At 40.2% G+C, this 27,199-nt stretch overlaps 1 protein-coding gene across 5 annotated transcripts in view; it reads left to right on the forward strand.

Annotated features, from left to right (window-relative positions):
- The first annotated feature begins 6,780 nt into the window (after positions 1 to 6,780).
- chaf1a (chromatin assembly factor 1, subunit A (p150)) overlaps positions 6,781 to 27,199 on the forward strand; it is a 40,791-nt gene continuing 20,372 nt past the window's right edge. For 3 of the 5 annotated variants that reach the window (XM_067968113.1, XM_067968115.1, XM_067968114.1), the window contains exons 1-4: positions 6,781 to 6,869; positions 12,382 to 12,435; positions 14,210 to 15,042; positions 25,794 to 25,841. In XM_067968113.1, the coding sequence (XP_067824214.1) occupies positions 6,800 to 6,869; positions 12,382 to 12,435; positions 14,210 to 15,042; positions 25,794 to 25,841 (1,005 nt within the window). In that variant the 5' untranslated portion in view covers positions 6,781 to 6,799. Of the gene's footprint in view, positions 6,870 to 9,088; positions 9,325 to 12,381; positions 12,436 to 14,209; positions 15,043 to 25,793; positions 25,842 to 27,199 lie in introns of those variants that run through there. The other 2 variants (XM_067968117.1, XM_067968118.1) reach the window with 2 other exon arrangements.

Here is a 27,199-nt window from a genome sequence, read left to right on the forward strand (position 1 = left end):
TAAATTTGTAAACAGTGCCCCTTATAGGACAATCTCATTATTACATACAAGCACCACCTGGACAGTCAGCCTTGAAACGAGGAGTCTTGCCAAATGGATGCAAAACCATTTTTTTTTGTTTACCACCTTCCAATGAAGCAGAATGGCTCACTGTGGTGGAAAAGGGGATGTGCTGTGTTAGTGGGAAATTGTAATACTAATACTTCTAATATAGTGCGTTTCACGTTGAATTGTCTCAAAATACTCTGTGCAATGAATTACCTTTTGAAGTGCAGTAACCATTGTTGTGGAAGCAAACACGCTGTCCATTCCTTGTCAGGATCCATCCCACAAATAGCCATCAGCTGAATCTATCGATCTATTCTACAGTGGTTTAGGTTGAGGGAAGAATGTTGGCTGGGACATTTTCGAAATCCCCTGTTTTTCAATTAATGCTATGGGATCTTTAACATCCAGCTGGACCACTGGGACAACCAGATGCAATCTTGGTTTCACATCTCAATCAAATTGCAGCACACCTGTCAATGCATCGCTGCCTCAGTATTGCATTGGAGTGTTGGCCTAGATTATGCGCTCAAGCCTTCTTTTGAGGCACGAACCCACAACTTTCTGATTTAGAGATGAGTGATACCAAATGAGCCAAGCCGGTGAATGTTAAGCCCCTAAGTTTTGTGTTACAGGTATTTGTTTGTTACAGTTGTGACGGATGCAGTCAGTGAATTAGCTGAAAATAAACAGCAATGTTATTTTCTCCTGTCTGATTTTCTCTCTTCCTTTCCTGAAGGACTCTATACTTCCCAGGCTGTTGTTGGCCCTCCAATACCTCTACCAGTATGATTCTTCATGTGGGTGCCTAGACAGTGAGTATCTAGCTGGGCTACTCAACCACAGGGGATATTACAACTGAACTCAATTTTGTCCTTGCCCAATATACACACACTTCCAGCAGGAATCGTTGGATAATGATCAGGAGTGGGAACCGTCAACAGATTTATTCCCTCCCTAACCCAGCAGTGTTGTCCATTGCTACAAAGGGAAATGCATTTACCCACTGGGCCTTTGGGGCATCCCCTTATCATAATAGCCTAACTATTATTAGAATGAATTGGTGATTTTCATGTATCAGAGTGGGGGAACCTTTCATGGAACCCTAGGGAACGATAGGTTTTTAAAGGTTTGTATAGAAGCCACAGTTGCTCGGCAAAAATGCCATTTGTATTTTAGTGCTGATGCCAAAGTTAGTGCTATCAAAAATATCAATGCAGCATATTTCCTTTGAAAATTGCTGCGGCTTTGGTGGTTACCCAAATTGCACATTATCTGTAATATATGCCATGATGTGGAGATGCCGGTGATGGACTGGGGTGGACAAATGTAAGGAGTCTTACAACACCAGGTTATAGTCCAACAGCTTTATTTGAAATCACAAGCTATCGGAGGCTTCCTCCTTCGTCAGGTGAGTGTAGGATTCCATAAAGGTACAGCATATATAGTCAGAGAACAATGTCTGGTGATTACAGATAATCTTTCCAACTGCCTGTTATCAAAGTATACAAACTTAGGACAGGGATAAGGTCATTGAGCCATACGAGCCCTTGTCTGTATCATTGATCTCAACTCCATCCAGCCACTTTCCCATCTTAGGCTTGAGATGCATATATGAGAACATGTACGATTAGGATCGCTACCTGTCTGGTTTTCAACCAGGAGGTCCAGTTTGTGAGTCGGCTATTCATAAAATTAGAAAAAGTAAATTTACCAGCAAAAGTCTTTGTTTAAAAATAAAAGTGCTCCTTTTTTAAATGCTGCTGTGTCTCGTTATGCAGACACAGTAATTATTAAGGTTTTTAAATGACTTTTCAGCAGCAAAACTCAATGATCGTTTGTCCTGCTTTGGACTTGGGGAAAGGGCGACAACCCAATGTGTAATTGTGATGGTTTTATGCTGCATTACAAAGTTGTCACATTAGGGGGTTCTGTCCCAAGCTACAGCGGTTACTACTTCAAACCTATTTACTAGATCAGCTAGTTTAAACAGGTCTTCACTAACCAGGGGAAATGTTTCCATTGTCAGTTACTATAGCCAAATTATAAATTGATGTATAAAGAACACATTACCAATTTTGCTGTAAATAATGAACTGTGGAAATCGTAACCTAATATTCCTTGGCTCGTCTGTAACATAAATATCGTCATGGACCAGTTGGGTCGAATGGCTGAATTTCTGTGCTGTGTATGCTATGTAGTTCTATGTAATAATTTTGAATATGGTACCCTCAAGTAAATTTGAATATTCGGCCTATTTAAAATACAAGTATTTTGACAGATGTGTGTGTCTAGCTGTGGTCACTGAGGCACAATTCAAACCTTGGAAGCAGTGCAGAGTTGATTCGCGAGACTGTTCCTTACTGTCAGAGCAATGAGTTATGGAAAAATACTGACGAAACTTGAGCTCTTCAGCTTCGAAAGGAAAAAACTGAGAGGGAACGCCATAGTGGTATTTAAGAGAGTAAATGATAAAGAACAGGTAAATCTGGAACACTGCTCCATGTTAATCATGACAGTAGGACAAGGGGCTACAGGTTCAAATTAGTGAAAGGCAAATTTAGGACTGGTGTCGGGAAGTTCTTCTGCACAACAAATGGAATGGACTTGCAGATAGGATAGTGGAGACAAAAACGCTAGTCATTTAAGAGACAGTTGTATGCTGTGATGGGAGGACTGTAGGCTTTTCTGAAAGGTAGGTGGCCTTTGCCATACATATCTATTTCGTGATCTTGAGGGAAGAATTGCTGCAGTCACCAAATGTAGCATCATAAATGCAGTCAATAAGAATGTGTTTATGATTTCACTACTCCCAGCCCCCTTTTTTCCCCCCTCCCCCCACTCCTTGTGGATATATATCGATCCTTGTCATGGCTATTTGCACTTCAAACCTATTTAGATCAACCAGGTTGAAGAAGCCTTTCAACATCTGAAAAGAGAAATGTAGGGTACAGAACTTTTGTCAGAACTTTCCTATTTTCAGGGTGCTGACAAACCTGCTGTGTATTTTACCATTTTCTGTTTCTATTTCAGGCTTTGCAATTTTTTTCTTTTAATTTTGGAATGGGACTTTACAGCTATAATTTTGAATAACGTTTCCTCAGTTGGCTTTGAATATTTGGCCAATTTAAAATTCAAGTGCATTCATGAGCATGAATAAGTAAAAATTAACAAGTGCCTGTTCAGTGCAGGTTAGTTATTTCCAAAGTTGGGATCATTGGACTCCAAACATTTCCCAGTATATTGCAAGTGGAATCCAGTACTCTATTTTCCAACAAGGAAAATCTCTTCAATGGTAAGTGGCATAGGGAGGCCTAAAGTGGACAGAAGTTCACACAACGTTAACCTAATACTTTGCCAGCTATTGTACTACTATGTCATACAAACCAGGAAGGGCCCAAGTTTGATCCACAGTCGGTGTTGGGTTATTGATCTTAACTGGGGCAGCAATATGTGTGCTAAAACTGGCCTCGGCACCCCTGGGTTAGAGAGGGGAATTTCAGGCAGGGTTCCTGATCCTGAACACTATGTAGTGTCCCCTGCTGCAAACGATGTGTCTGCATATGGACGTTGAGTGAGGACTTGATTGGGCTAAGTTGATGGCCTGCCCCTGTAAGTAGCAACTTTAGGCCATCTAGAACAGGAGTGATGGATGAGCGGGACTTTTTCCAACACATACACATAGAATGTACAGCACATAGAGGCCATTCGGCCCAACTGGTCCATGCTGGCGTTTATGCTCTACAGGAGCCTCCTCCCACCCCACTTCATCTAATCCTATCAGCATTACCTTCTATTTCTTTCTCCCTTGTGTTTATCTAGTTTCCTCTCAAATGCATCTATGCTACTCGCCTCAACTGCTCCTTGTGGTAGCGAGTTCCACATTCTTACCACCCTCTGGGTAAAGAAGTTTCTTCTGAATTCCCTATTGGATTTATTAGTTAGGTGGGACAGGATACCTACGGCAAAAGTTTTGCGTTAACTTGAGATATTCTAAGGATTTCTTCTCCCTCAATTTCTCACCTCCTCTCCTAAAGGTGCCGATTCTTCACGTCAGTCCAGCCAGTGAGTGTCAGCGGGCGATTCAGTTTTGACCTCTGTCTCGTCATGCAGACACCGTAATTATTAAGATTTTTTGATTACTTTTCATCAATAGAACTCAAGTGATTCTTTGTCCAGTTTTGGACTTGGGAAAGGGTGAACAACCTCATGTGTAATTATGATGGTTTATGCTGCACTTATAAGTAGCCAACAGTGGAGGCAGTGAAGATCTACCTAAACTGGCTTATCTATTGAATAGGTTTCAAGTAGTAACTGTTGTCATTTGGGGCAGAACACCCTCATGTGACAACTTTGCAATGGGAAAAGCAGAGCGTATCTGACCAATTTTCTGGTTTCTTTGCAGAGGTTGCAGATCTGGTGGATAAGAGTGAGGCAGCGTTACCTACCTGGATTTCAGTGAGACAATTAACATGAATCCACATAGCAGTTTGACTTGCAAGGAGTGTGCCCATGGGATAGCTGGCAAAGTATTAGACTGAACTGATGTATGGCTGAAAGTCAACACAGCGTGGTGGTGCCTGACGAAGTGTTAGAGTGGAGACTGGTTGCCAGTGAAATCCAATGGAGGTCAGTATTGGGGCTGCTACTTGTAACTTTTCTGTATCATTTAGAGGACAGAATATTGTCCCAAGATGTGATGTCAGCCTTGGCTCTGTGGTAGCACTCTTGCTTCTGAGTTAGAAAGTTACAGGTTTAAGGCCCACTGCAGAGAATTGAGCACATAATCTAGACTGATACTTCACTGCAGTACTGAAGGAGTGCTGCACCATCATAAGTGCCAAGTTAAACCGAGGCCCTGTCTGCCTGCTCAATTTGAAGCCCATAACTACCCTCCAAAGGACCCATGGAGGCACCTATCACTCCTTTGTGAGCAGCAATCCCAACTGCTCCATTCTCCTCTCTCATTGACCATCACACCCAGTGTGTCCACTGGAGACTAACCTTGCCAATCTCCTTCTTGTCCACCCCACCACCGACACCCCCAGACTCTGCCAACGATCAACAATCACTGCCATATAAATACAAGTTATTTTTTGAAGTTTGCACATAACTGCTAATTGGGTGCAGTCGCTATTAATGTGTATGAATATGCAATAATCCAAAAGGATCTAGACATTCTAGGTCAATGGGCAGATGGAGTTTAACAGAGATAAGTATACAGTTACAACATTAGGTAAAAGCAGCAAAAATGTGGATTACATATTAAATGGCACTGTGCTTAAGCTAACAGAGCAGGAAAGAGATCTGGGATTTTGGTGGATAGGTTATTCAAACTGTTAGTTCAGTGTTTGCTGGTGGTGAAGAAAGCAAATTGAATGTTAGGATGTATAACATAAGTCTAAGGAGGTGATGTTAAAGTTGTGCCTGCTTCTGGAGTACTCTTCAGTTTTGGTCTCTGTGCTACAGGAAAGATGTAGAATTATTAGAAGGAGTCCAGAAGGCTGCAAGGCTGATTCCTGAACTTAAGGGGCTGAGTTGTGAGAAAGGATTGTCAACCTGGGGCGTTACTTTCTGGGCGGGTTTTAAGATTTTCAGTGGTATGAAAAGTTTGGATCCAGGAAAGTTCTTCTGTTGGGCACAGGATTTGAGGACTAGGGACACAGTTTAATATTAAGGATGTCAATAGAAAATTTAGGCAACTTTTTTTAAGCAACTGGATGATACAACTGTGGAACCAATTGCCAATAGAGACGGTAGAACAGAAAGACATGGCATGGTTTAAAAAAGGACTGGGTGAGTTCTGATGCAAGGTTATCGACCTAAAATGCTAACTCCTCACAGATGCTGCCTGACCTACTGAGTGTTTCCAGCTTTTCTGTTTTTATTTTGGATTAATTCTTATGGGGAAAAGGGATACAGGGTTATTAATTCCAGAATCACAGTAAGGAAACTAACGGGTGGTTTGGAAGGGTAAGCTCGATGGTTTTCCCCTTCCCAAAACATTGTTGCTGTCCTCAGCTTCTTCTTGGGTTTAAGATTCCTCCTCAAGATATTGACAATCCCTAAAGGGGTGAGATTTTAACACTTTTTCTTCCCTCAAGATTTAATTAAAATATGTTGGTTTCAAAGCTCCACAGAATAGCGAGTACCCACCACTCACAGTTTCCTCCAGACTATGTTTGCCTTTGGAGTCACTCATGGAAAAACTACAAAACTACAAAACTTTTTAAACCTATTGGTCATTTCCGAGTTTGTGCCGGCTGATCAACTGATTGACAGGTCGTTCGACCAATCAGAATTCCCCCTGCTTTCCTGTAGTGACCAATTAGGAGAAGATCGAGGCGGGCTCGACGCTTTAATATATTTTTTAACTCCTGCTTTTAGGCTTCAGACAAAAATCTTGTGTCAAAAACGATGTTTAAATATAACTTTTTTTTTTAAAAAAAAGTAAGTACAGTTACGTTGAAGCAGCGAGCCGGGAATACGTCCCATGTGATCGACGCCAACCAATGAGCAAGGAGGTGATGCCGTCTCGTGTCGGTTCCCGCCAAATACAAGCGGGGGAGGGGAAGGATCAGTGAGCGGGAGCGGGTGGAGGGAAGCGAGCTCAAGGGGGAAGTAGTGCCGCGCAGCCGGTCCACCGCTCGACCCACAGCCGCTGTCACTGATCCCAGGACTCCGTACGAATAGAGCAGGCGGGGTGGTGGTGGTGGGGGGGAGGAGGGAGGGAGAGACACAGCGCCGCCGGGGGATGCTGCAGGCCCCGAGCCCGGGACACCAACAGCAGACGGCCGCTCGGAAAGCGGCGAGAGAGAACCGAGGTGAGTGAGTGAGTGAGTGAGTGAAGAGCCCGAGTGAGGCTCACCACTGGCGACAAGGCCCCGGCTGAGGTAATGAGCGAGTGAAGGTAACCGGCCCGGGACTGACAAGGCAGCTAATGCATCCTGGCAGGCAGGGGCCTGTGAGTCACTTAGTGCCGGCTTTGGAGAAGGGGAGCAGGAATATTTCCGCAGGAATAAACTCGCACTTTAATCACATGCAGTTTTTTTTTTGAATTAAACTTAATAATTTTAAGGCGCTGACAGGAAGTTTGCCGGCGGTCCGCAGTGGCCCCGACCCCTTTCACTCAGCTGCTGAGCCGTAGAAAGGCGGGAGAGGTAGAGAGTCGGATTAAATGGAGCTGCAGCCAGGGTCGGGCAGGGGAGATGCATCACTTAAAGACAAATATATATTTGTACCTCAAATAAAAGCATCTATCTTTTGACATTTTTATTTCATAGGTGTTTGGGTGGAAATCTAGGCCAAATATTGATTCAGATTTTTCTGAAACTTTTTATCACTTTTTTTGGGACTTTTTTTTTACAGTTTTGTTGACTTCTGTGTGGGATTTGTAAACAAACGGGAATTGTAAACAAATGTTACTTTTTTTTTCTCCATTCTGTAATCCGATTTTTCACAATGTACCTCACATTTCCCCCCCCCCCCCAACTTTGTACGGGATTCTTTGTTTCTTCCCCTCCCTCGTTCTATTAAATCATTGCTTCAAATTGTGGTATTTTCCGTCTAAAATTACACGTGGGAATCTCTTGCGGTATTAAAAAAGTAATTTCACACTTTAAAAGGAATGGGGTTGGTTCGTACAAATTAATTGTCTAAATTGAACGTTCTTGGTGAATAAACTCATAGTAAATGAGTATTGTGCTTCCTACTGCAATGCGCTCCAATACATGCAACATTTCGTTGGAGGAAACTTTTAACCCCTTGTGAATACTTGTGCAGTGAGAACACATCAATGCTGATGCAGTCCATCGATTAATCGTGGGTAACCAAACTAATTTGTATTCAAGGGGTTCTGGTGACCCCACAATAGCAAATGCTGTGTGTTTTATTAAAGTTATCACGGATGTGAGCTGATATGTGTTTAATCCACACCATAGTGCTTATTTTGAAGCTGATACGTAGTGTAATATTTTTCCATGGAAAAAGGTTCAATATGTTTTGTTGGAGCCTTGCTCCAAGACCCCTCGTGCATGATTTACAGTTGGGTGCTGTGATGTGTGCTTTGGGGAGAGGGAAGAGAAAGAATGTAGCTGCAACAACAAAATGGTACTCCACGAATGACAGCTGCCTTGTGAATGGTACTAAAATGGTGCATTTCAGCAGATAATTGTGGAATAGCATTGAGTGAAGGGTTTTTTTGTGAGCCTATCTTTTTGGTTGCCAATGTCATCCCAGGTGGGTGGGCAGGCTATGATGACCTCTGCTGCTAATTTGCTGCTGGAAGGTTGCGAATACACTGTGTGTGAGCTTCCCCCCCCCCCCCCCCCACACTCTCTCTCAAAACTCCTTGCGTAGAACTGCTCGATGCTTTCCTCACAGCAGTGTGATTTTCGATTGGGACTCATAGGAAAGTACAGGAATAAACCATTTTGTGGCATAATTCATTGGTCTGGATTACAGCAGTTTTTGCAAGGATTTTGTTAGTGTACTTACAGTTGAGATGGAATTTAATATCCATTTCCAGAATAGGTTGATAATGGATAGGTGTGCCAGCTGAATGTTAATATGCTGGCTTTTGTAGGTGTTCCACATGGAGAGGTTGTTTTCAGTTGGACTGTTAAGATCTTCTCATTTTACTACCCTTCATAAAAGGGAAGATTAATCATGCTAGAAACTAATTAAGAGGAAGGATATTCTGTTTTAATGGAGGTATTGGGGAAGGCAAACGTATTCTTAAGTCAGTGGCTGAGTTATCTTTCAGGTTTTGAGAAGAGTAACTTGTGTCTCAGATCTATTTTTGTAGGATTCTGCTAATCTCAAACCACCTACGTACTATTGAACCCAGAACTGTGGACTCTCATCTTTACAGTTCACCTCCACCCTGCCATTACTTGTTGCTTTCTTTTACTGGTCAGCTGAGATTTAAAACTTCTCATTGGGATGTACTTGGTAGCAGTACTGGTGTATTGGTGCAGTGCCATTGTTCACCCAGGATAGATCAGAACTACTGCTTGGTAATTCTCTTTTTTTTCCCTTCCCCACCCCTTTTCAAATAAACACTTTTCTGTTCACCTGGCAACCTGAACAATGCACTTTGACGTTCAACCTCCTTTTCACGAGGTATGCTGGAGTTTCTCGAAGAACTGACCGTTGTAATAAAGGACTACGAATCAATTGGAGAAGACTGTGTCCAATCATAACCCTAAAAGCTTGAAATGTTTTGGAGGGCTACCAGAAATTTAGAGCAATTCTCTAGATATCATTGCATGCCTTGGGGTAATCTCTGAATTAGGTCTATTTGTTTTTGTATAGTTTTACGCTGCTGAAGCCTTGCATTTTAGTCTTGTAAAGCTGAGTGGCCATGCAGAAGCAAGATTATTGTAGGCGACACCTCAAATTATGCTTCACAAAATTTCATGGGGCTTTTGTGCTTGTATTATCCTTACTCCTTGTACACAGCAGGGTAGTTTTTAGTCACTAGGTTGAAGAGATTCATGATTTACACTCAATTGAGAATTTACAAAAGCCATTGTTAAACTGAAATCCTAGGTTTGTTCATCCTGCTGAATAAGTAGAATAGCTATAATTTTTCTATTGTATACAATGCTGCATTGTTGGTCAACATTTATCACAGTTATTGAGTAGATGTTATTGCAATAAACGCTAGGTGTAATTACAGAGGTTTGTGAAATGTTTGGGTAAAAATGCACTTGGTACCACTCCAGATATGGAGTACAATTATTCTATGCTTTGGGATGTGAGTTATACCAAATAAACTAATGGGGCTACATTCCCAAGCTCTGGCCTTGAATGTGCTGGGTGGAACCTGGCTGGAAAGTGCTTTTCTTCCTCGGGTGGTTGTTGTGCACTTCGAGTGGGTTTCAGAGCAGCATTGGTGAATGCCTCAGCAGGCTGCACACCTGCAATCTTTTACTGTGGAAGCAAAATGAGTCCACTCTTGAACAAGAAAATTACATTCCATAGATTTTAAGTGTTTTAAATATTCTGAAAGTACACTCCCTTCCTCTGCTCATGCTGGGTTACAGTTTGACCGTTGCTGGCAGCCTTCCAGTTGCTGACTATTCTTCATGTGTGAATCTGGAGAGTGATGGCAAGTTATTCAACTATGGGGGACCTTACACCCAAGTTGTATTTTTACCTGATATCCCACATCTGAACTTTCCAGTAGGGGATACTTGGTAGCACTCAGAAGCAGGAACCTCACTGTACTCATTTTTTGTCACTGTTAGCCATGGACTCTGCAGGCAATTGCAGTGACTCCACCACTACCTTGGTTGACATTGGATAATTGAGTCTGGTCTGAGTGGCCCTATGCAGGATATTGATCAATTTTCAGCTTTTATTTATAGTGAAATCTTTGCCGCCTGAGCCGTATGCAGTCTACCCTTAGTTCAAAGTTGTTCAATTCGAATGATCTGATGCAATTTTTTCGCAGTAAATTCCAACGTTGTGTTCTTTGTTAATTCAAAGTACTGGATAATTCAATTTTTTTGTTAGCATAAACAGTGAATTTGAATTATCTTTGGTGGACTGTATTCTGGTAACTTGCAATCGAACAATTTTCTTAAGTGCCTGTTCATTATTTGAAGGGTTCAGTCAGGACTTCAGCTAAGAAGGAAACTACTTGTAGAATAACAATTGGTTGCCAATAGGACAATAATATGACTTTGTGGATTACCAGCTCAAGTGCAGCTGGTAATGCTGTCTCCAAATTTTGGAGATGGTGTATGAGATAGACAAAGGAATTTTATATGAAAATAAGTTGAGCCCCATTGTGCAATATTTTTTAAAAATTCCTTTAAAATATTTGTAATATTGTCTGTAGGTAATTTTTTAAAAGTCCTATCTATGTCTTTGTGGGTGGCGGGAAACACGCATACTACCTAAGGATGTCCATGTTTCTTTGGGAGGCTTTTGGATAGAAGTATTGTATTACAGATTTTTGTTTTAGTAATAGAATTGCAAAGACGCAATCATTTTGACTTGGTTTTAGTCTGAATGATGTGGTCCAACAGTTTTCTGCCTTTCAGAGTAGGTAGCAGTGCATGTTGGGAACCAATGTGGGTCTCTGGTGCTTAATACTGTGGTTAAAAAGGTAATTGTTATTCCTCCAGCACCCAGTATTATAAACAACATTATGTGCATAAGATTTTAAGTTTCAGATCATAGCAGACAGTAGCTGTTTTGATATGAAGTGTGTAACTCCAAACTCTTGGTATTCTTTTCAGAATCTTTTACTTTGAGCGTAATGTGGGCACTTCAGCTCACTGTACCTAGCAGTGGGAGGAGTACTGTCAGGCAAACGGGGAACTGGAGAATAGGGAAAGCCAGCAGCACTCATACTATTCCAAGCATACTGTAACATCTCCAGTCAAAGCATTTTGAACAGTATCACCGTTCGGAGTGATTATTGACATTGTGGCTACTTTGATATGCTGATAGTTAGATGAAGTAGAACGTGAGGAGGCTCGTGTGGAGCATAAACACCGGCATAAACCAGTTGGGCCGAATGGCCTGCTGCTGTGCTGGAAATTCTATGTAATACTTCCAGTTGTCGGTCGGTCCGATATCATCCTTCCATGCATGCGCCAGTCCAGGCAGAAGGCTGGGTGACTGGTGTTGAATTACACTCCCACTTCTCTGCATTGTCTGTACACTAGGGGATATGGTGTTGCCCATAGATAGCAGATCTCTGTCATTTTTGTGGGTTGACTGCTTATGACACCTAATTTGCAAAAAGCTTGGTGCTCAAAACAACCCTAGAGTATCCAACAGGAAGGGCCTACAAGTCTCTAAGTGCATTTAACATTTCCAAGATATTAGTGATCTACTGATGCAATTAACGACTATATGTAATGACTTCTCTCTTGCAAACTGGCTGACCCAGATAGCTTCCCACAGAAATGTAGATATCCTAGATAATATCTGTACAAACAAAAACAGAAGAAACCTAAAGTAACCTGTCATCAATCTCAAAACTTGTTATCTTGAAGGAATTTTTGAAAATACTGAAACTTTTGCATGCTGAAAGTTTGCTTCCTTCACAATGCAAATATCTTTATTAAAGTTTTCAATGTTAATTTCTACCTCTTCAAATTGCCACTTTAGATTCTTATACTTTGAGGACTGAACAGAGAAGAAAGACAAATATTATGAGGTGTGAATAAGATTAGGTGTGAGCTGTAGGACACTTGAGTGAAATTTTATTTGTAAGAGGAAAGAAGTTAACTTGTTCTCTACTTCACTTTTCATCCAAGTAGTTTCAAGCTTTTCTGTTTTTTTGTAAATAACATTTTCATTTCTTCTTCGCAGTAATGGAGGAGTGCAAGTCGAAAGCAGTCACTCCAGCAAAGAAACTCGTCCAAGGTAACTTAATTCTTGTATATTAATATAATGCATTTCGTGATGATGGTATAATGAGTCACAACATGGTCCTTTTAGGCATCTAAGACTTGAGCTAAGTTTCAGCTTAGACAGAGACCATTAATGTCTCCCATGATTGAACTCTACCCTTTTTGTTTCATCCATTGGTACACATGAATGGTTTTCTGAAACAAAATCCTTTGCCAAAGTGGCGCTTTGTTTGGATCTAGTTTGAGCTTTTCTATCTCTTCCTTTCTTCCCTCCTCCCCGACGTCATTACTGTACTTGGCAAATGTTTGCTTAACCTATCGTAGATTCTGTGCAAATCTTACACCTTTATACTTGTTGTAAAGTAGATTTTTATCCTCCATGACCCACATTTTTAGAGAGGTGTTGCTTTTTCTGAAAAAAATGTAACCTCTGCAGGACGGATGGTCAAAATGGCACGGGAGTACTAAATGGAGCAAAGGATTGCAGAATGTGATTTTAGCTTATTTTTGCGACTCAATGCTTGAGATCCTTGGCCTTTTTGTAAGTTGATAATCGGCAAAACAGAGCTACAATTGGCCACCAGGGAGAGGAAAAATCATCCTGCGTTCCTGCACGTTACTGCTATCCAGTGAACCATGGTGGAAGGTGCTTGTGTGTGGACACCAGTTGAAAGCAGTATATTGCTCAGCCACGATGCCCCAGTGGTCTCATAATCTGCTGCCACTCAAGTCAAAGCTCGCATGTGAAGAATGACGAAATACTAGAGTGCTGTTGGTGCCCATGGAGCTGCAGATCAGTGTGAATCTATCTGAGAGGAAAAATAATAATGAATCTGGGGCCAGAGAATCTAATCAAGTGCAGGGTTTTGCTTCTGGTTAGGAATATGTACTTACTGTTTCTGTGTGTACATGTCTAAAGTTATGAGCAATTTCTTTTGGAGATGCTTTTTTTAAGAAGGATTCAGTAGCATTTTGTGCTGTTGCTTGTAAGAGTGTGGGATGCAACTGCAGGGTGTGTCATGTAGGGCAGAATTTTGGTGTCTTGTATTTTCTACTTTCATTGAGGGACAACGGAACTTCAGAAGTTAACTTTACCAATCTCTTCACTATGATATGAATTGTATTTATGACTTGAGGAAACTGAATTGTTCTTTGTACTACATTTCTTATCACTATAAGTAACTCCATGGTATTTGTTTTAAGCTACTGCATTGTTTAGTTTATTGGCTTCCTTTGGGGTGCATGTGCCGTACAGTGTGGTGCTCAACCATTTTTTTAAAAAAAGGTTCCAGGTTGAATCCTTGATGTATGCTGATTTAGCTGAGGTAGTGACAGCCAACTCCAGGACGTAATCTGCACTGACACTCCAGTGCAATACCAAGGGAGTGCTGCATTTTTGGAAATGCCTTCCTATTGGCTTGCTTCACCATACTTTAAAGATTGCATTTAAAGACTGGCAGGGAGTTTTCCCAGTGTCTAAGCCAACATTACTTCCTCAACATCACCTAAAAGCAAATTAACTCGCCATCTCAACTGTTATAACTTCATGGTCAAATAGTCTGTAGAAACACACTTCAGGCTAACTAATGAAGCAATTTTGAGTTTCTGGAGTGCTGCAGGTAGCTACGAAGTCTATAGCATGAGTCACTAACCTTCAGATTGAAGGGGGTAAATTGTAGGAACAATTCTGGCTTGCTTTTTGTTTTTAGTTTAGTATGCTGTAAATTGTTCCTTGTTTCTAAATCTGCATAATAATGGTAGAAACTTTGTTTACGCTTGTATTGCAGCGCGATTGCCTTTCAAACGTCTCAACCCTGTACCAAAGCCACAAAACGAAGAGACTACTGATGCCAAGCGGGCAAAAATATCTACCAGTGCACCTGCACAACTAGCTGCAGTCAAGCTGATTGCCTCTGTCGAGGATGTTGAAAATGACTGCAAAATAAACTTGGACGGTCAAACTGGAAATTCTGCAACAAAAGATGGGGATCTGGTTCCCTCCAAACTTGTTAATGGGAAAGGACCTCTTGATGGTTTCTTGCATTCCATTCGGAAGAGTAATCCTGCGGTTAAGATGCACAGTGAACTTCATTCCACGATCGACTTAACAGGCGATTCTAGCAACGAAGTCTTGGATAGCGTAGGCACCATAGATTTAAAAATGGTGGCTTCTGCTAAAGGCCTGAGTAAGAAAACAAAAGTTGATTCTGAAAACAAATGTGACTGGTTGGATAGCCTGAAACCTAGTGTACCTAAAGGGGTAAATTCTTCTGACTCTGTGAATTCAGAAAGTTCAGCACCTGGGCAGACTAGCAGGGAAACTAAAGCAAAGCAAGGACGAGAAATTGAAGGCGATAGCCTTATTGCTAACAGCATGCTCAAAGGCAGAGTTCCAGTAGTGGTGTTAAAAGATATAATGGCTGACAAATCATGCTGGACTGGGAATCTAGAGAAGGGCATAATGAAAGTGGAAGGAACGTCGTCATTCGTGAATGAAAGCAGCAACTCTCCCATCAGCTCCTTATCGAGCTCTATTTCAGTTACTGATAGCTCACCAGAAGCAAGGTCTCCAGAGGACAAGAAGAGTCCCAGATCTACATCAACTACTCCTGGAAGCAAGGTTGATAAAAATTATTATTTTTGCACATTCTGAAATTTGGGGGAGGGGAAGAGAAAGAAAGGTGTGTCTATACTTTTAGTAAATTAATAAGAGAACTTTAAACGAAAAGAATGTTATACTACATCCACTCGAACTGTGAAACATCTAGGAGTAAAATTATGTAGGTGTCTGGAAAAGGCATTTTTGATATGCTACTTATGATAGCAATTTGTAAACAAGAAGATTGTGCAATATTTAAGTCTTAGTTTAGGTGCATTTTTAAAAATTCTGTATAGCATATTTTCAAGGTGATAAATAAGCCTAATACATACCTATACATACACTTGAGCCTCAATTGTCAACTGTCATCTTTTTATTTCTGACACTACCCAAATTTTAAATTGACATTTGGTCCACTTCTCGTTGTACATTCAGTTCCAATTGGCAAGATTGCCACTTGGATTTATTCTGTAGTTGTTAGCTGCTGTTTTCACAAATTTAAAGATCTTTTGTAAACATAATACAGCATTTTCATTTCTCCTGCATCATCCCTGTTATGAAATTGTCAACATGGCACATTGATTTTTAAAATATTATCTCAATATAATGCAATGTTATTGTTGTACCCCATGAGCGCATAATGCTTTTAATTGTATAGCGTCCTGAGACAAAATGATTGTGCCCATGAAAATCAGACTGGCTGCCTGGGCTATAGCTGTTGCAGTATTGTTCCTTTTCATGTAAGTGAGGGTAAAGGAAACTGAAAATGCTGTAAACGCACAGCAGGTTGGGCACTATCTGAAACAGAATAACCCACAAGGCAGGAGGTTGTAGGGGGGGAGGGGGGGATCACTCAAACAGACTGCCAAGACTCTCCCTTCACCATAGACATTTTCCTTACTGGAGTCTTTAGATAATTAAAATGGCCTGCAATTATGACTTTAATACACTTCTGAATTTTTCTCAAATTTCACATCACTTTTTTTCCCCAACTGGTTGGCACTCTAAAATTCCCAGTAATGTGACTGATCTTAGTATTCCTGAGCTCAATCGAAAGATGCTGTTTTAACTACTTCTTGTATTCTAGTGCTAGGATTTTGCCTTTGCGATTGCTAGTTCTCCTTCCTTTCTATCTGTCCTTCCCTATCCATCCATAAAAGCTTTAAAACAATATTTAATTGCCATTTTATTTCTGTTCTTTTGGAAATACTTATCCAGTTCCCTTTTTAATGAAATAGTCTTTGTTAATTGGTCAATTCTAAAGAATTCTAATGAGATTCCTGATCGAATTGTGTGGGGGTGGGGGGGAGGGAGGGAGGGAGGGAGGGAGGGAGGGGAGAGAGAAATCCATATAACTTCATTCTTCTAGTGATTATCATCAATCTGCCCAGTGGAAATGATCTTTCCTTATCACCTTCAAGACCTTTCATAAAGATTCTTCTCTCTCCCCCAGCCCCCACAACCTTCTCTGTTCTTGTGGGGGGGGGGGGAGCCTGAATTTTTCAAGCCTTCACACCTATAACATTTTACTCATTTTTAGTGAATCTTCATTGTACCCATTCCATGGTTGTAATATTCCTAGAATGGGGTGCCCAGAACTGTGGTCCAACCAATGTCATGTACAAAGTTAACATGTCTACTTTTTTATTCAATGTTCTATGTATGAAACTCAAAATCCTATTTTGCCTTTATTGCCTTTTCTGCACTCACTTTTTATATAGATTTCTGCATTCATAGTTCTTTTCCTACACTCTTGAACCTTACTGTTTATCATGTACTTCCTTTCACTTTTTCCTAAAATGTAATATTTCACACATCTCTACTTCTGCCACAATCTGCCATACCAATTAATTTGGTATCATCAGCAAATTGTGAAATAATTTCTCTTGTTCCTGTATCCTGATCCTTTCTTGGAAACGAAGTGGTCCAGAAATTCAGTCAGAAAAATTGCTAAGACAAGTTGGTAGTAGAATATTCTGAGGAATTAGTAATGTAGAAGCATACTTTTGTTAGTGCTAAGAGTTGCAGTAATTAGACACCCAAAAGCCATGGACTGATGGATGGATGGATGGATGGAGGGAGGTACAGCAGATGCCGTTGCTGGCTTCAGCTTCTCTACAATGTATCAGAAAGCCTGTCTAACCACCAAATGGGTCAAGAAAAAATCTCCATACAACATTTTCTACTTAAAATACAGAATTATCACTCTTTTCTCTCAATTCCCTCCCTTCTGTGTTAAAGCAGCCTGACCACTTCCTATATGGAGCAAAGTTTGCTTTTTAAAACAACCTTATATGTCTTTGTGATAGAGTCTAATCTATTTCCAGTGTAACGAAGCATCAGTTAGTGTTTGTCAAATTGTTGCTTCTGTAGCTAGTAGTGGTCACTGCTGCAGATTGCCAGCAGCATACTGTTGTTCAGAGAGGTTGCCCAAAAACCCTACTCCTTTCTATGCACCCAATTCTGGAAATACTGAATAGAAAACTTCTAGGCCTTGGGCTGCAATTTAATCAGAAATTTTTGAAAAATCATGAATTAGTCATGTTGAAATGTGTGCAAGTCATGAAAAGTCACATTTTGTGGCAGTAAACTTTTTTTTCCAGTCCACTTGTTATATATCTCTTGCTACTCTTTTCCCAACAGTTTTACTTACTATTTACTTTTCCTTTTTTTCTCTTTTTGGTTTTTACCTTTGGCAGATTAGAGGCAGTAGTAGGTTAGATATAGCAACAGCAGCAGTGGTCACTGTTGTTGGGAAAAGATGCAGGGATCTGGAATTTTCTTGTTTCCAGGGGAGCGGCAAGAGGGAGAAAGAGTGGGGGTTCTGGTATGCTTTTGGCAAGGTCCTTGTGGCAACCCACTTCTATAGCACAGATACATGAGTGAATTAATTCGCCTATGGAAAAACCCACTGGCAAAAACAGCTGATCTGTTTGGTAATACAAAAAGTGCTACAGGATTTTGCAATGAGAACACTCGTGGCTGCCACCTTCCCCTTTCAGCAGTGTTGTGTTTTTTTTGTCCCCATCCACTCGTAAATGAACCATACAGCAGGCCCTGAGTACAGACGGATAGCAGTGCTGCTCTGAGCTCCGCGGAGCCACATGTTAGCCTTGTATCCTGCTGTGGGAGTTGGCAGCACAAACTTTTTTTTCTTTGTTCAGATGCTAATTAATTTGCTGTGCATTATTAGTATCTTCTGCTTTTATTTCAGACTTCCAGTGTTTATTTTTGCCTCATACTATATAAATGAGCAATGTTAAGTTGTTCTTTATTTCTAGCTGAACGAAATTTGTATCAGAAATTCTATCCTTAAAACTTTCAATGTATTCACATGCTAAAATGTTGAAAATTGTGGATGCTTTCCAAGTTGCAAGTAATTAACTTAAGGCTATTTGGTTCCTTCTCAATGACATGGACAGCAATTAGATAGAAAGTGGGCCCTTCCCAAACATTTATTTACCCTAACAGGCTGTATCTGCAATGTGAATTTATTGTGAAAGTACAAAAGAAACAGGGCAGAAATTAAGATTTGAAAATGGGGAAGAGAAGAAAGATTAAGGGGCACTGATCACTATAAGGGAGAGAGACAATAACTTCAAAATGGCAACATAATGAAGAAAAGTGAGGCACGAGTCGCTACAAACCGAAATCTACAAAAGGAGCATTATTGAAAATATGATCCACTTTTAAGTTATAAAACATAGCAGTGACTTTTTACTTGCTGCTTTCTCAATCCACTTAGGATTTTATTGAATGTGAATTATGAGCTGAACCACGAGCCCAGACCTGGGAGCAAAGCCACAATAACATCCCTACAGATTACATCGCATCCATCTGCTAAGTTCATCTTGTGTATTTTCATTATATTTCATTATACACCAGATAACTCTTTTCAAAATGTTGCATCTGTTCTTGTAATACAGTTGAAATGACTGCTCCTGAAATATTTGGTTGGCTAAATACCCTATCCCTAATGTGTATTGTTGAATTTTGCAGCATTACTTTTATGTATGTTAATGAATTCTCACCAGTTAACTTTAATGCTGCAGTTTAACCAGGGTCTACTGCCGTTTCCTGTAGCTAGATTGTTCTAATCTGTGTCTTGCTTTCTTCGCCCTGTCCTGGTTTCTAAATAATTAGTAAAACCTTGTGAACTGGGTGCAGAAGGTGGGGCTAAGATCATGAACTGTGATGCCTTTTTCTCAAAGCCTGTGTTGTGACACATGCATTTATATCTGTAACGTGAAATGGAAAATTTAACATAGCAATATAGTGGTACTTCTCATGAATAAATCTTGGATTTGGGAATCTGTCTATGAAATTCCTGCTTCCTCCCCAGGCCATGTCCCAACTGTGGCCGAGAACCTGCTCCTTGATCTATCAATGTTGCTTTGAGGCAGCTGCTGTGAGATATGCATGGCTGGCCTGTAACACAACCCCCTTCTTGCATGTACTTTCTCTTCATCGCAATGTAGCTGAGAATGAGAATCAATTCTGTGTCTTTTGCCGATATGCTGTGCTCCCACATCACTAATGGGGAGGTGATGGGTTTTTTTTAAATAAATGAGTCCATTTTTAAGTTAAATATATCTGAAGGCAGGTTTTATGAAATTGTGCTCCCAGCATGATGCTTCCCCTGCTGGCAACACATAAGGAAATTGTGGGCTCACTCAACTCTATTTTCCATCCATTAATTTTAATAGATGCAATATCATGGTAAGTGTATCTATGATTTTCCAATTTGTAGTCTGCTACCCATTGACTTAACCAGCTGAACAATACAGAACAGATTCAATCTCTGGTCTGTTTTGGGTTAACTGATCTCTTTTTTGGGAATGGAACAGGATGCTACAGTTGATCTTAGCCCTGCTGGGTTAGAGGAGGGAAAATTGTTCAAGTTTCCCTGATAATCTATCCAACAACACCCTGTCCCTGCTACAAATGTGGATGTTGAATGAGGATAGGATCAGGACGTGAAGTGATGCCTCCCATGGTCAACTGGACTGTTGGCATTCACTGAAGTTGACAGATGAAGAAGTGACACTTGAGGGTGGTGCTGTATACTCTGCTTTCAAGGGAGGGATTGAATTCTGAAATCCTGAAGTATTCATTTTGGAATCTGAAACCCAAAAATGAATGATTGCTGATTTTTTTTAAATTTTAAAAACTTTCTTTCCACTTCCAGCTAACCTTGCAACTGTTTCTGTAACAATGGAACCATTGAGATGGGTTTTCAATGGCAGAGAAGATAAACTTTAATTTCATCTAGTTAGGGTTTGGAATGGTATGGACTTGACACTGGAGCAGGAGTTAGTAGATCTTTTATAGGCAGACCTAAGCGGCATGCCCTTTTCTCTCTTGTAACTTCTGTTTCAGGCCCCACTGCTATAGTGTGGTAGAATAAGCTTTGAAACATTTTACATGAAGAGCCATTAAATATTGTAGCACTTCACTGTATTTATGCACCCTGTTTGAGGTTGACATTGATTATACTGGTAAAAGAAAAGATTTTATCAGCCATTGAAAAGGCATTGTAGCTTCATTCGGCACTCGGGACTTCCTGTTTCAGTCTTTTTAAAAACTGCACAGGCTCGATTGTGTATACTATAGTGGGAGGGAGATAGAGGAGCAAATTGCAGAAAGATGCAAAATCTATAGAGTAGTGATAATGGGGGACTTCAATTATCCTAATGTAGACTGGAATAGTAACAAGTGTAAAGGGCAAAGAGGGGGAGGAATGTCCTGAAATGTGTAGAAGAGAACTTTCTAGATCAGTATGTTTCCAGCCCAACAATGAAGGAAGGAAGTAGTGCTGGTTCTGGGGCATGAAGTGGAGCATGTTTCAGTGGGGGAACAGTGATCATAATATCACGTTTAAGAGTAGTTATCGAAAAGGACAAAGAACATATTCGGGCGTGAAAATACTTAACTGGCAGAGGGTGAATTGAAAAGGGATCTGGCCAGGTGGATTGGAATCAAAGATTGGCAGGCAAAACAGTAATTGAGCAATGGGGAGGCCTTCAAAGAGGGGATAATTCGGGTACAGACTAGACACATTCCCAAGAGGGGGAAAGGAAGCGCATACAAAGCTAGAGCTCTCTGGATGAATAAAGTTAGAGATTAAAATGAAACAGAAAAAGGCTTATGACAAATGCCAGGCTCATAATACAGTAGAAAACCAAGCCAAATACAGAAAGTACAGAGGAGAACTGAAAAATGAAATTAGGGGCAAAGAGAGAGTGAGAATAGATTAGCAGCTAACACAAAGGAACCCAAAAGTTTTTTATAAACGTATAAATAGTAAAAGGGTAGTCAGAAGAAGGGTGGGGCCAATTCAGGACCAAATAGGAGATGATGTGGCGGCAGGGGGCATAGCTGAGGTACTAAATTAGTACTTTGCATCTGTTTTGATGAAAAGAGGATGCTGCTAGTGTCATTGTAAAGGAGGTGGTAGTAGAGATATTGGATGGGATAAAAATAGATAGAGGTACTTAAAAGGTTGGCAGTATTTAAAGTAGATAAGTTACCCGGTCCGGATGGGATGCATCCTGGGTTGCCGATGGAAGTAAGGGTGGAAATCACGGAGGCTCTGGCCACAATCTTCCAATTCTCAATAGATGTGGGAGTGGTACCAGGAAGACTGGAGGATTTCAAATGTTTACACCCCTGTTTAAAAAGGGGGCGAGGGATAAACCCGGCAGCTATAGGCCAGTCAATCTTAATGTTAGGGGTGGGGAAATTTTGAGACAATAATCCAGGATAAAATTAATTGGCACTTGGAAAAGTATGAGTTAATAAATGACAACTAGCATCGATTTTTTTTTTTAAAAAGCAAATTGTATTTGACTAACTTGAATGAGCTCTTTAATGAATTTATAGAGCGGGTTGAGGGTAGTACAGTTGATGTGTATATGAACTTTCAAAAGGCATTTGATAAAGTACTACATAATAAACTTGTTAGTAATATTAAAGCCCATGAGATTAAAGGCACAGTAGCAGCATGGATATGAAATTTAGCTAAGGGACAGAAAGCAGAGAGTAGTGGTGAACGGTTGTTTTTCAGACTGGAGGGCAGCACATGGTGGTGGTCCCTAGGATTCAGTATTACTGTCTCTTTTTGATATATATTAATGATCTGGACTTGGGTATACCGAGCATAATTTCAAAGTTTGCAGATGACACGAAACTCGGAAATGTGGTAAACAACGAGGATAGTAATAGACTTCAGGAGAACATAGACAGATTGGTGAAATGGACAGACACATGACGGAGAAGTGTGAAGTGATATATTTTGGTAGGCAGAATGAGGAGAGGCAATATAAGCTAAATGGAACAGTTTTGAAGGGGGTGCAGGAACAGACACACCTGGGGGTGTATGCGCACAAATCTCTGAAGGTGGAAGAACAAGTTGAGAAGGCTGTTAAGAAAGCATACGGGATCCTTGGCTTTATAAATGAAGGCATAAAGTACAAAAGCAAGGAAATTTGTCCCCAGATGGTGTATTGTTTAATTCTGGGCACCATGCTTTAGGAAGGATATCAAGGCATTGGGGAGGGTGCAGAAGAGATTTACTAGAATGGTACCAGGGATGAGGGACGTCAGTTTACGTGGAGAAGCTGGGGTTGTTATCCTTGGAGCAGAGAAGGTTAACAGGAGATTTGATGGAGGTGTTCAAAATCATGAAGGGTTTTGATCGTGTCAGAAGGGTCAGTAACCAGAGGACACAGATTTAAGGTTATTGGCAAAAGAACCAGAGACGACATGAGGCGGGATTTACACAATGAGTTGTAATGATTTGGAATGCACTGCCTAAAAGAGGGGTGGAAGCAGATTCAATAATAAATTTGAAATGGGAATTGGATAAATACTTGAAGGGGAAAAATTTGCAGGGGTGTGGGACTAATTGGATAGTTCTTTGAAAGAGCCGGCATAGGCTGAATGGCCTCCTTCTGTGCTGTATCATTCTATGATTCTATTGGATATTTTATCTACTGCAGTACAACAGTTTTATTAAATGATTTTGAAGTCTGATGATATTTACATGACTTGCTTTCTGGCTCATTAACATTGTAAAATGTCTTGAAAGATTGAATTGTATTTTGGTGCTTGTTGGGGTGATGGATGTCAGTGCTCGGGAATGGATGTCTTTCCCTACAGTGTCAACAATTAGCACTCGTACTTTGGGTAGAACGTGGGCCAGGTGCAGTGTAAAGATTTCATCCATTCTCTACTCTATATTCCCTCTTCAGCTTCGGCAATAACTTCAAATTCTACACCAGGGTAAAAGTTTCCATTTTTCACACTGTGTTTTGATTATCAGATTGTAGACCGTTTTGTGCAGTTTCTGCAACTGTTGGGAATAAGATTGAGCTGGGTTTGAATCCAGGTCCCAGAAGTGAGTGGGCAATGTGCAAACCCTCTTAACATGTTTCCTTTTTAAGATTTTTTAAAAAAAAATTATATATAAGAATGTCCTTCAGAAGATAAATGTGTTTCTTATTCTGGATTATTGTGCTGGGAAGGAGCATTGAATGGTTAATCATGATTCTTGGTATCTCAATTTTCCCTTTGAAATGGCAGTGTATGTTTTGTGTGCTCTTAAAAGCTATAAGGAACTAGGTGATGTAATAGGGTAGTGTGAATTCTCTTTTCTGGGACCTGGGTTTGAATCCAGCCTAAACTGATTGGCACTGAAGCTTCTCCTAATGCAAGCTATTAAGATTTAATGTGACCTGAGTTCCAGTGTTCTGACCCTAGGCCCATACAGACATCAGCTTAAAATCTAGCTTACATTGCTACCAATCCATACCAAAGATAATGGTTTGGGGAATGCAGAACTTCACAGTAGTACGGTAATAAAAATTTCCTACATGGTTTTTAGTACTAAATTTTTTTTAAACCAATAGTTCCTGTAAATTCAACTGATTTTTTAAAATGACATTGGATGTGCAGCTCCTGCGTCAAAAGCTTTTGAAGTCTCTTGAGCAAGCATTAATGTAATGCATGATCGAGGCTGAAATAACATATTGGGGCTAGTAATCAAGTTTCAAAACTGCTTTAAGAGCATTGAAATCATGTTCATCAATTCCTAGAAACCCTCACCTTTTTTTCAATCAGGAATGTATTAAAATTGAGAGTACCTAATTTGAACATGTGATTTCTTGTGGTAAGTGATTTCATCATGGCAAATCTGTCATTTTCTCTTGTTCTGGGACTTCTTAAAGCAAAAGTGTGGTCCTCGGGTGGCAAATTATAAGTGTAGAAATTCGCACGATGCTGTGCTGTGTCAAATCACTTGTCAGTTTTTTAAAGATAGTATACTGACAAAATGACAAATTTTATTACCACGCTATACCAGTAGAGCCACCTTAGCAAATCAATAACTTCAAAAAAAAATTTCATTGTTTTTAAATATGCTGGGAATCTGAAGTAAAATGTTGAAAATATACAGGCCCAGCAGCATCCGAAAGAGAAAGTTAATGTTGCATTTGAGACCCTTTGTCAGAACTAGCAAAGTTGTCGAAGATTTTCAGTCAGAAATATGTACGGGCCCATTTCTCTTTCAAATGCTGACACCTGTGCATTTTCAAAATAATGTTATTTCAATAACTGAACTTTGATGTTTAGCTGATTATTGCGAAGTTGATCCAAAATTGAATCTACTTAATTAAGTCAATTGCAGTTGTTGGAGTACACTGGCTTATTTGAATGATGTTGCTTTAGGTATTGTGCTAAAATAATTGAATTTCCCAGTAAATGTCAAATTACTTTCAAAGGTACCTGAAGTAATGCAACCAAAAGTAGAATGCTTGCAAAAATGGAAAAGAACTCAAACTTTGTGTGCTTTTCAGTACGAAAAACTTTTGCACCTGCACCCAGGTTTCTCTGTTTAAAACCTTTTGCCTGGAGAAATCCTTGTCTGCACTCCCATGGAAATCTGACATTTCAGATCAGGCAGTGGCTGGAATAGCAATCAGCCACCGGTTCTGTGCAGCATATGTTTAATGAAGACCCAGCATTTTTCTTTCGCTGGATGTTGTTCTGAAGTTATCCGTAATTAAATAACACTGGCATTTTTATAGTCAAGTACTTGCCCAATAAGTGCTTACTTAATAGGTTGCAGATAGTTAAATTGTCGGCAGTCATTTTCTTTTCCGTACTCCTGCTGTAAGTCTATAAATTGGAAGAACTTTACTGTAACCTGCTTTTCCATCATCTTAGTATTTTTAGAGTTTTATACACGGTCAGTGGAGGGAAAATGGATGCCTACATTTTCAGGTAACTTGCAGTTCATCCGAAATACATATTGTGCAATCTTAAACAATGGGAGACTGGGTTAGTGCATACTGTCCTCTCCCCTCAAACCTGACATCAAATGTAGCCCGATACTGATTACCTTGTAACTCATTCCCAGAAGACATTGTTCTATGTATGTGTAATTCCTTGGGTAGCATTTAAAGTTATGAGTGAGATTTCTTAAACTCGACCAGTAAAGAACTAAATAACTAATTTTTTGTGTCTTTACGTCCTGTCAGATGCTATAATTGTATAACCTATTTTAACCTGTTGGGAGTATCTTGAGTTAAATGATTTCAAAATTTTGCTGCTGTGCAGCATTGTGTTTTAAAAGGATGGAGTACATGCAGTGAGGGGCTTTCAAACTGGACAGGAGAATAGTTGGGATTGTGCTGATTAGCTTTTTCTGTTTAATATTGGGTGTAGAAGTTTTATTTCCACGCTCTCTTAAAAAGCACTATTGTGATTTGCAGATTATACAGACGCCCAAGGTGCCAGGCAAGAAACTCCAGCAGCAACAGGTATTCTGATTTATTTGCTTAATTAACTTAATGGCAGTATTGAGTTAATTATTTGTGTGGACTCAAACCATGCCTTGAGACAGAGGTGTCGAATCACTAACTCCCCCAGTTCTGACCCAGGTAACTTCCTTTCAGATGGCTTTTTGATTAGGGGCAAACTCTACCCGCCCCCCAGTGTCCAGGATTGTTTCCAAAATTTGCAAGCAGTGGTAATCCTGGTGACTCCATAGTATCTGATCTTATGCAGTTGAGGACTGACTCCATAGAGAGGACCTATTACCAGAGATAAAGGGCCAATTTGCATAGTGCTGTGAGGCTCTTGATGTAACTATACAAAGGAATTTTCCTTTGACTATAGGTACCTCAACGGCATCCACTTTGAAATTTTGCAGAATTGGAAGGAAATTATTCATTGGTGCAAGGGTAGCTACTAATCACTTGCATCTGAAGTTGATCATGTTGCCATTTCAGTCTATTACCTGCCTGTGGTGTGAAGTTCAGGTGAGAGTACCCAGTCATTTACATGTTCATTCAAAAGAAAAAGTGAAATCTGAACAGTTTTTGCTCAAATCATAGTGCCTACTTTGAACCTCTGTGTTGACCCATTTGAACTCCTGGTTTGTTGCGATTTCTATAAGTCATTTGGTCTTGTGTGCTGACAAAGTAAGTTGAGCTTCATAGCACTTTGATACTAGAGTTGGGTAGCTCTTAAGGCTGAAGTTCATTTGTCTTTAGGGGTAATGTTGCTTGCTTCTACATGATCATACTCTATCTAAAAGGACAACATTGGCACAATTTTGAGAATTTTTAATTCCAAAAGGACATCTGATAATATAAGCAGCTGATTATTTGGTGACTAAACATTTGGTAAAGCAACCACTAAACTGTGCTTGTCTAGTTATTAGAGGTTCTCTATGCGATTGACCAGGGCGTATTAGAGTGCATTCTGCTTATGCTATGACTGCAACTTGGGCAAATCTGTAGCAAAGGGTTTTTTATTCTATCTGCATGGCAACTGGCGAGTCACTTTTTTATATGTATTTATGAACCGTTACTATCTTGATCGGGCACCTTAAACTAATCAGCACTTTTGAACCACAATGCTCCAAGTTGGCCCAAATTTAAATGCTAGACTTCATTGTCTGTTTCCCCCTCCCCCGTACCACTTTGGCAAAGTTAAGTTGTGGAGGTTGAACAAATAAGCAGTGTTATATATCTGCTGTACGTGGTACTGTTCTCTTGAATCGAGTTCAACTTGCTTGCCTCATGGTTCTCTCTTTGATTGTCATATAGTTAGAAGTTCTTGTTTTGTGTGCGTTCTTTCTTTGTGTGTACAGCAGGGATATGTGGTCCACGTT

The sequence above is a fragment of the Heptranchias perlo genome, chromosome 29, assembly GCF_035084215.1.
Source record: "Heptranchias perlo isolate sHepPer1 chromosome 29, sHepPer1.hap1, whole genome shotgun sequence".
In the NCBI taxonomy this organism is placed as follows: Eukaryota; Metazoa; Chordata; class Chondrichthyes; order Hexanchiformes; family Hexanchidae; genus Heptranchias; species Heptranchias perlo.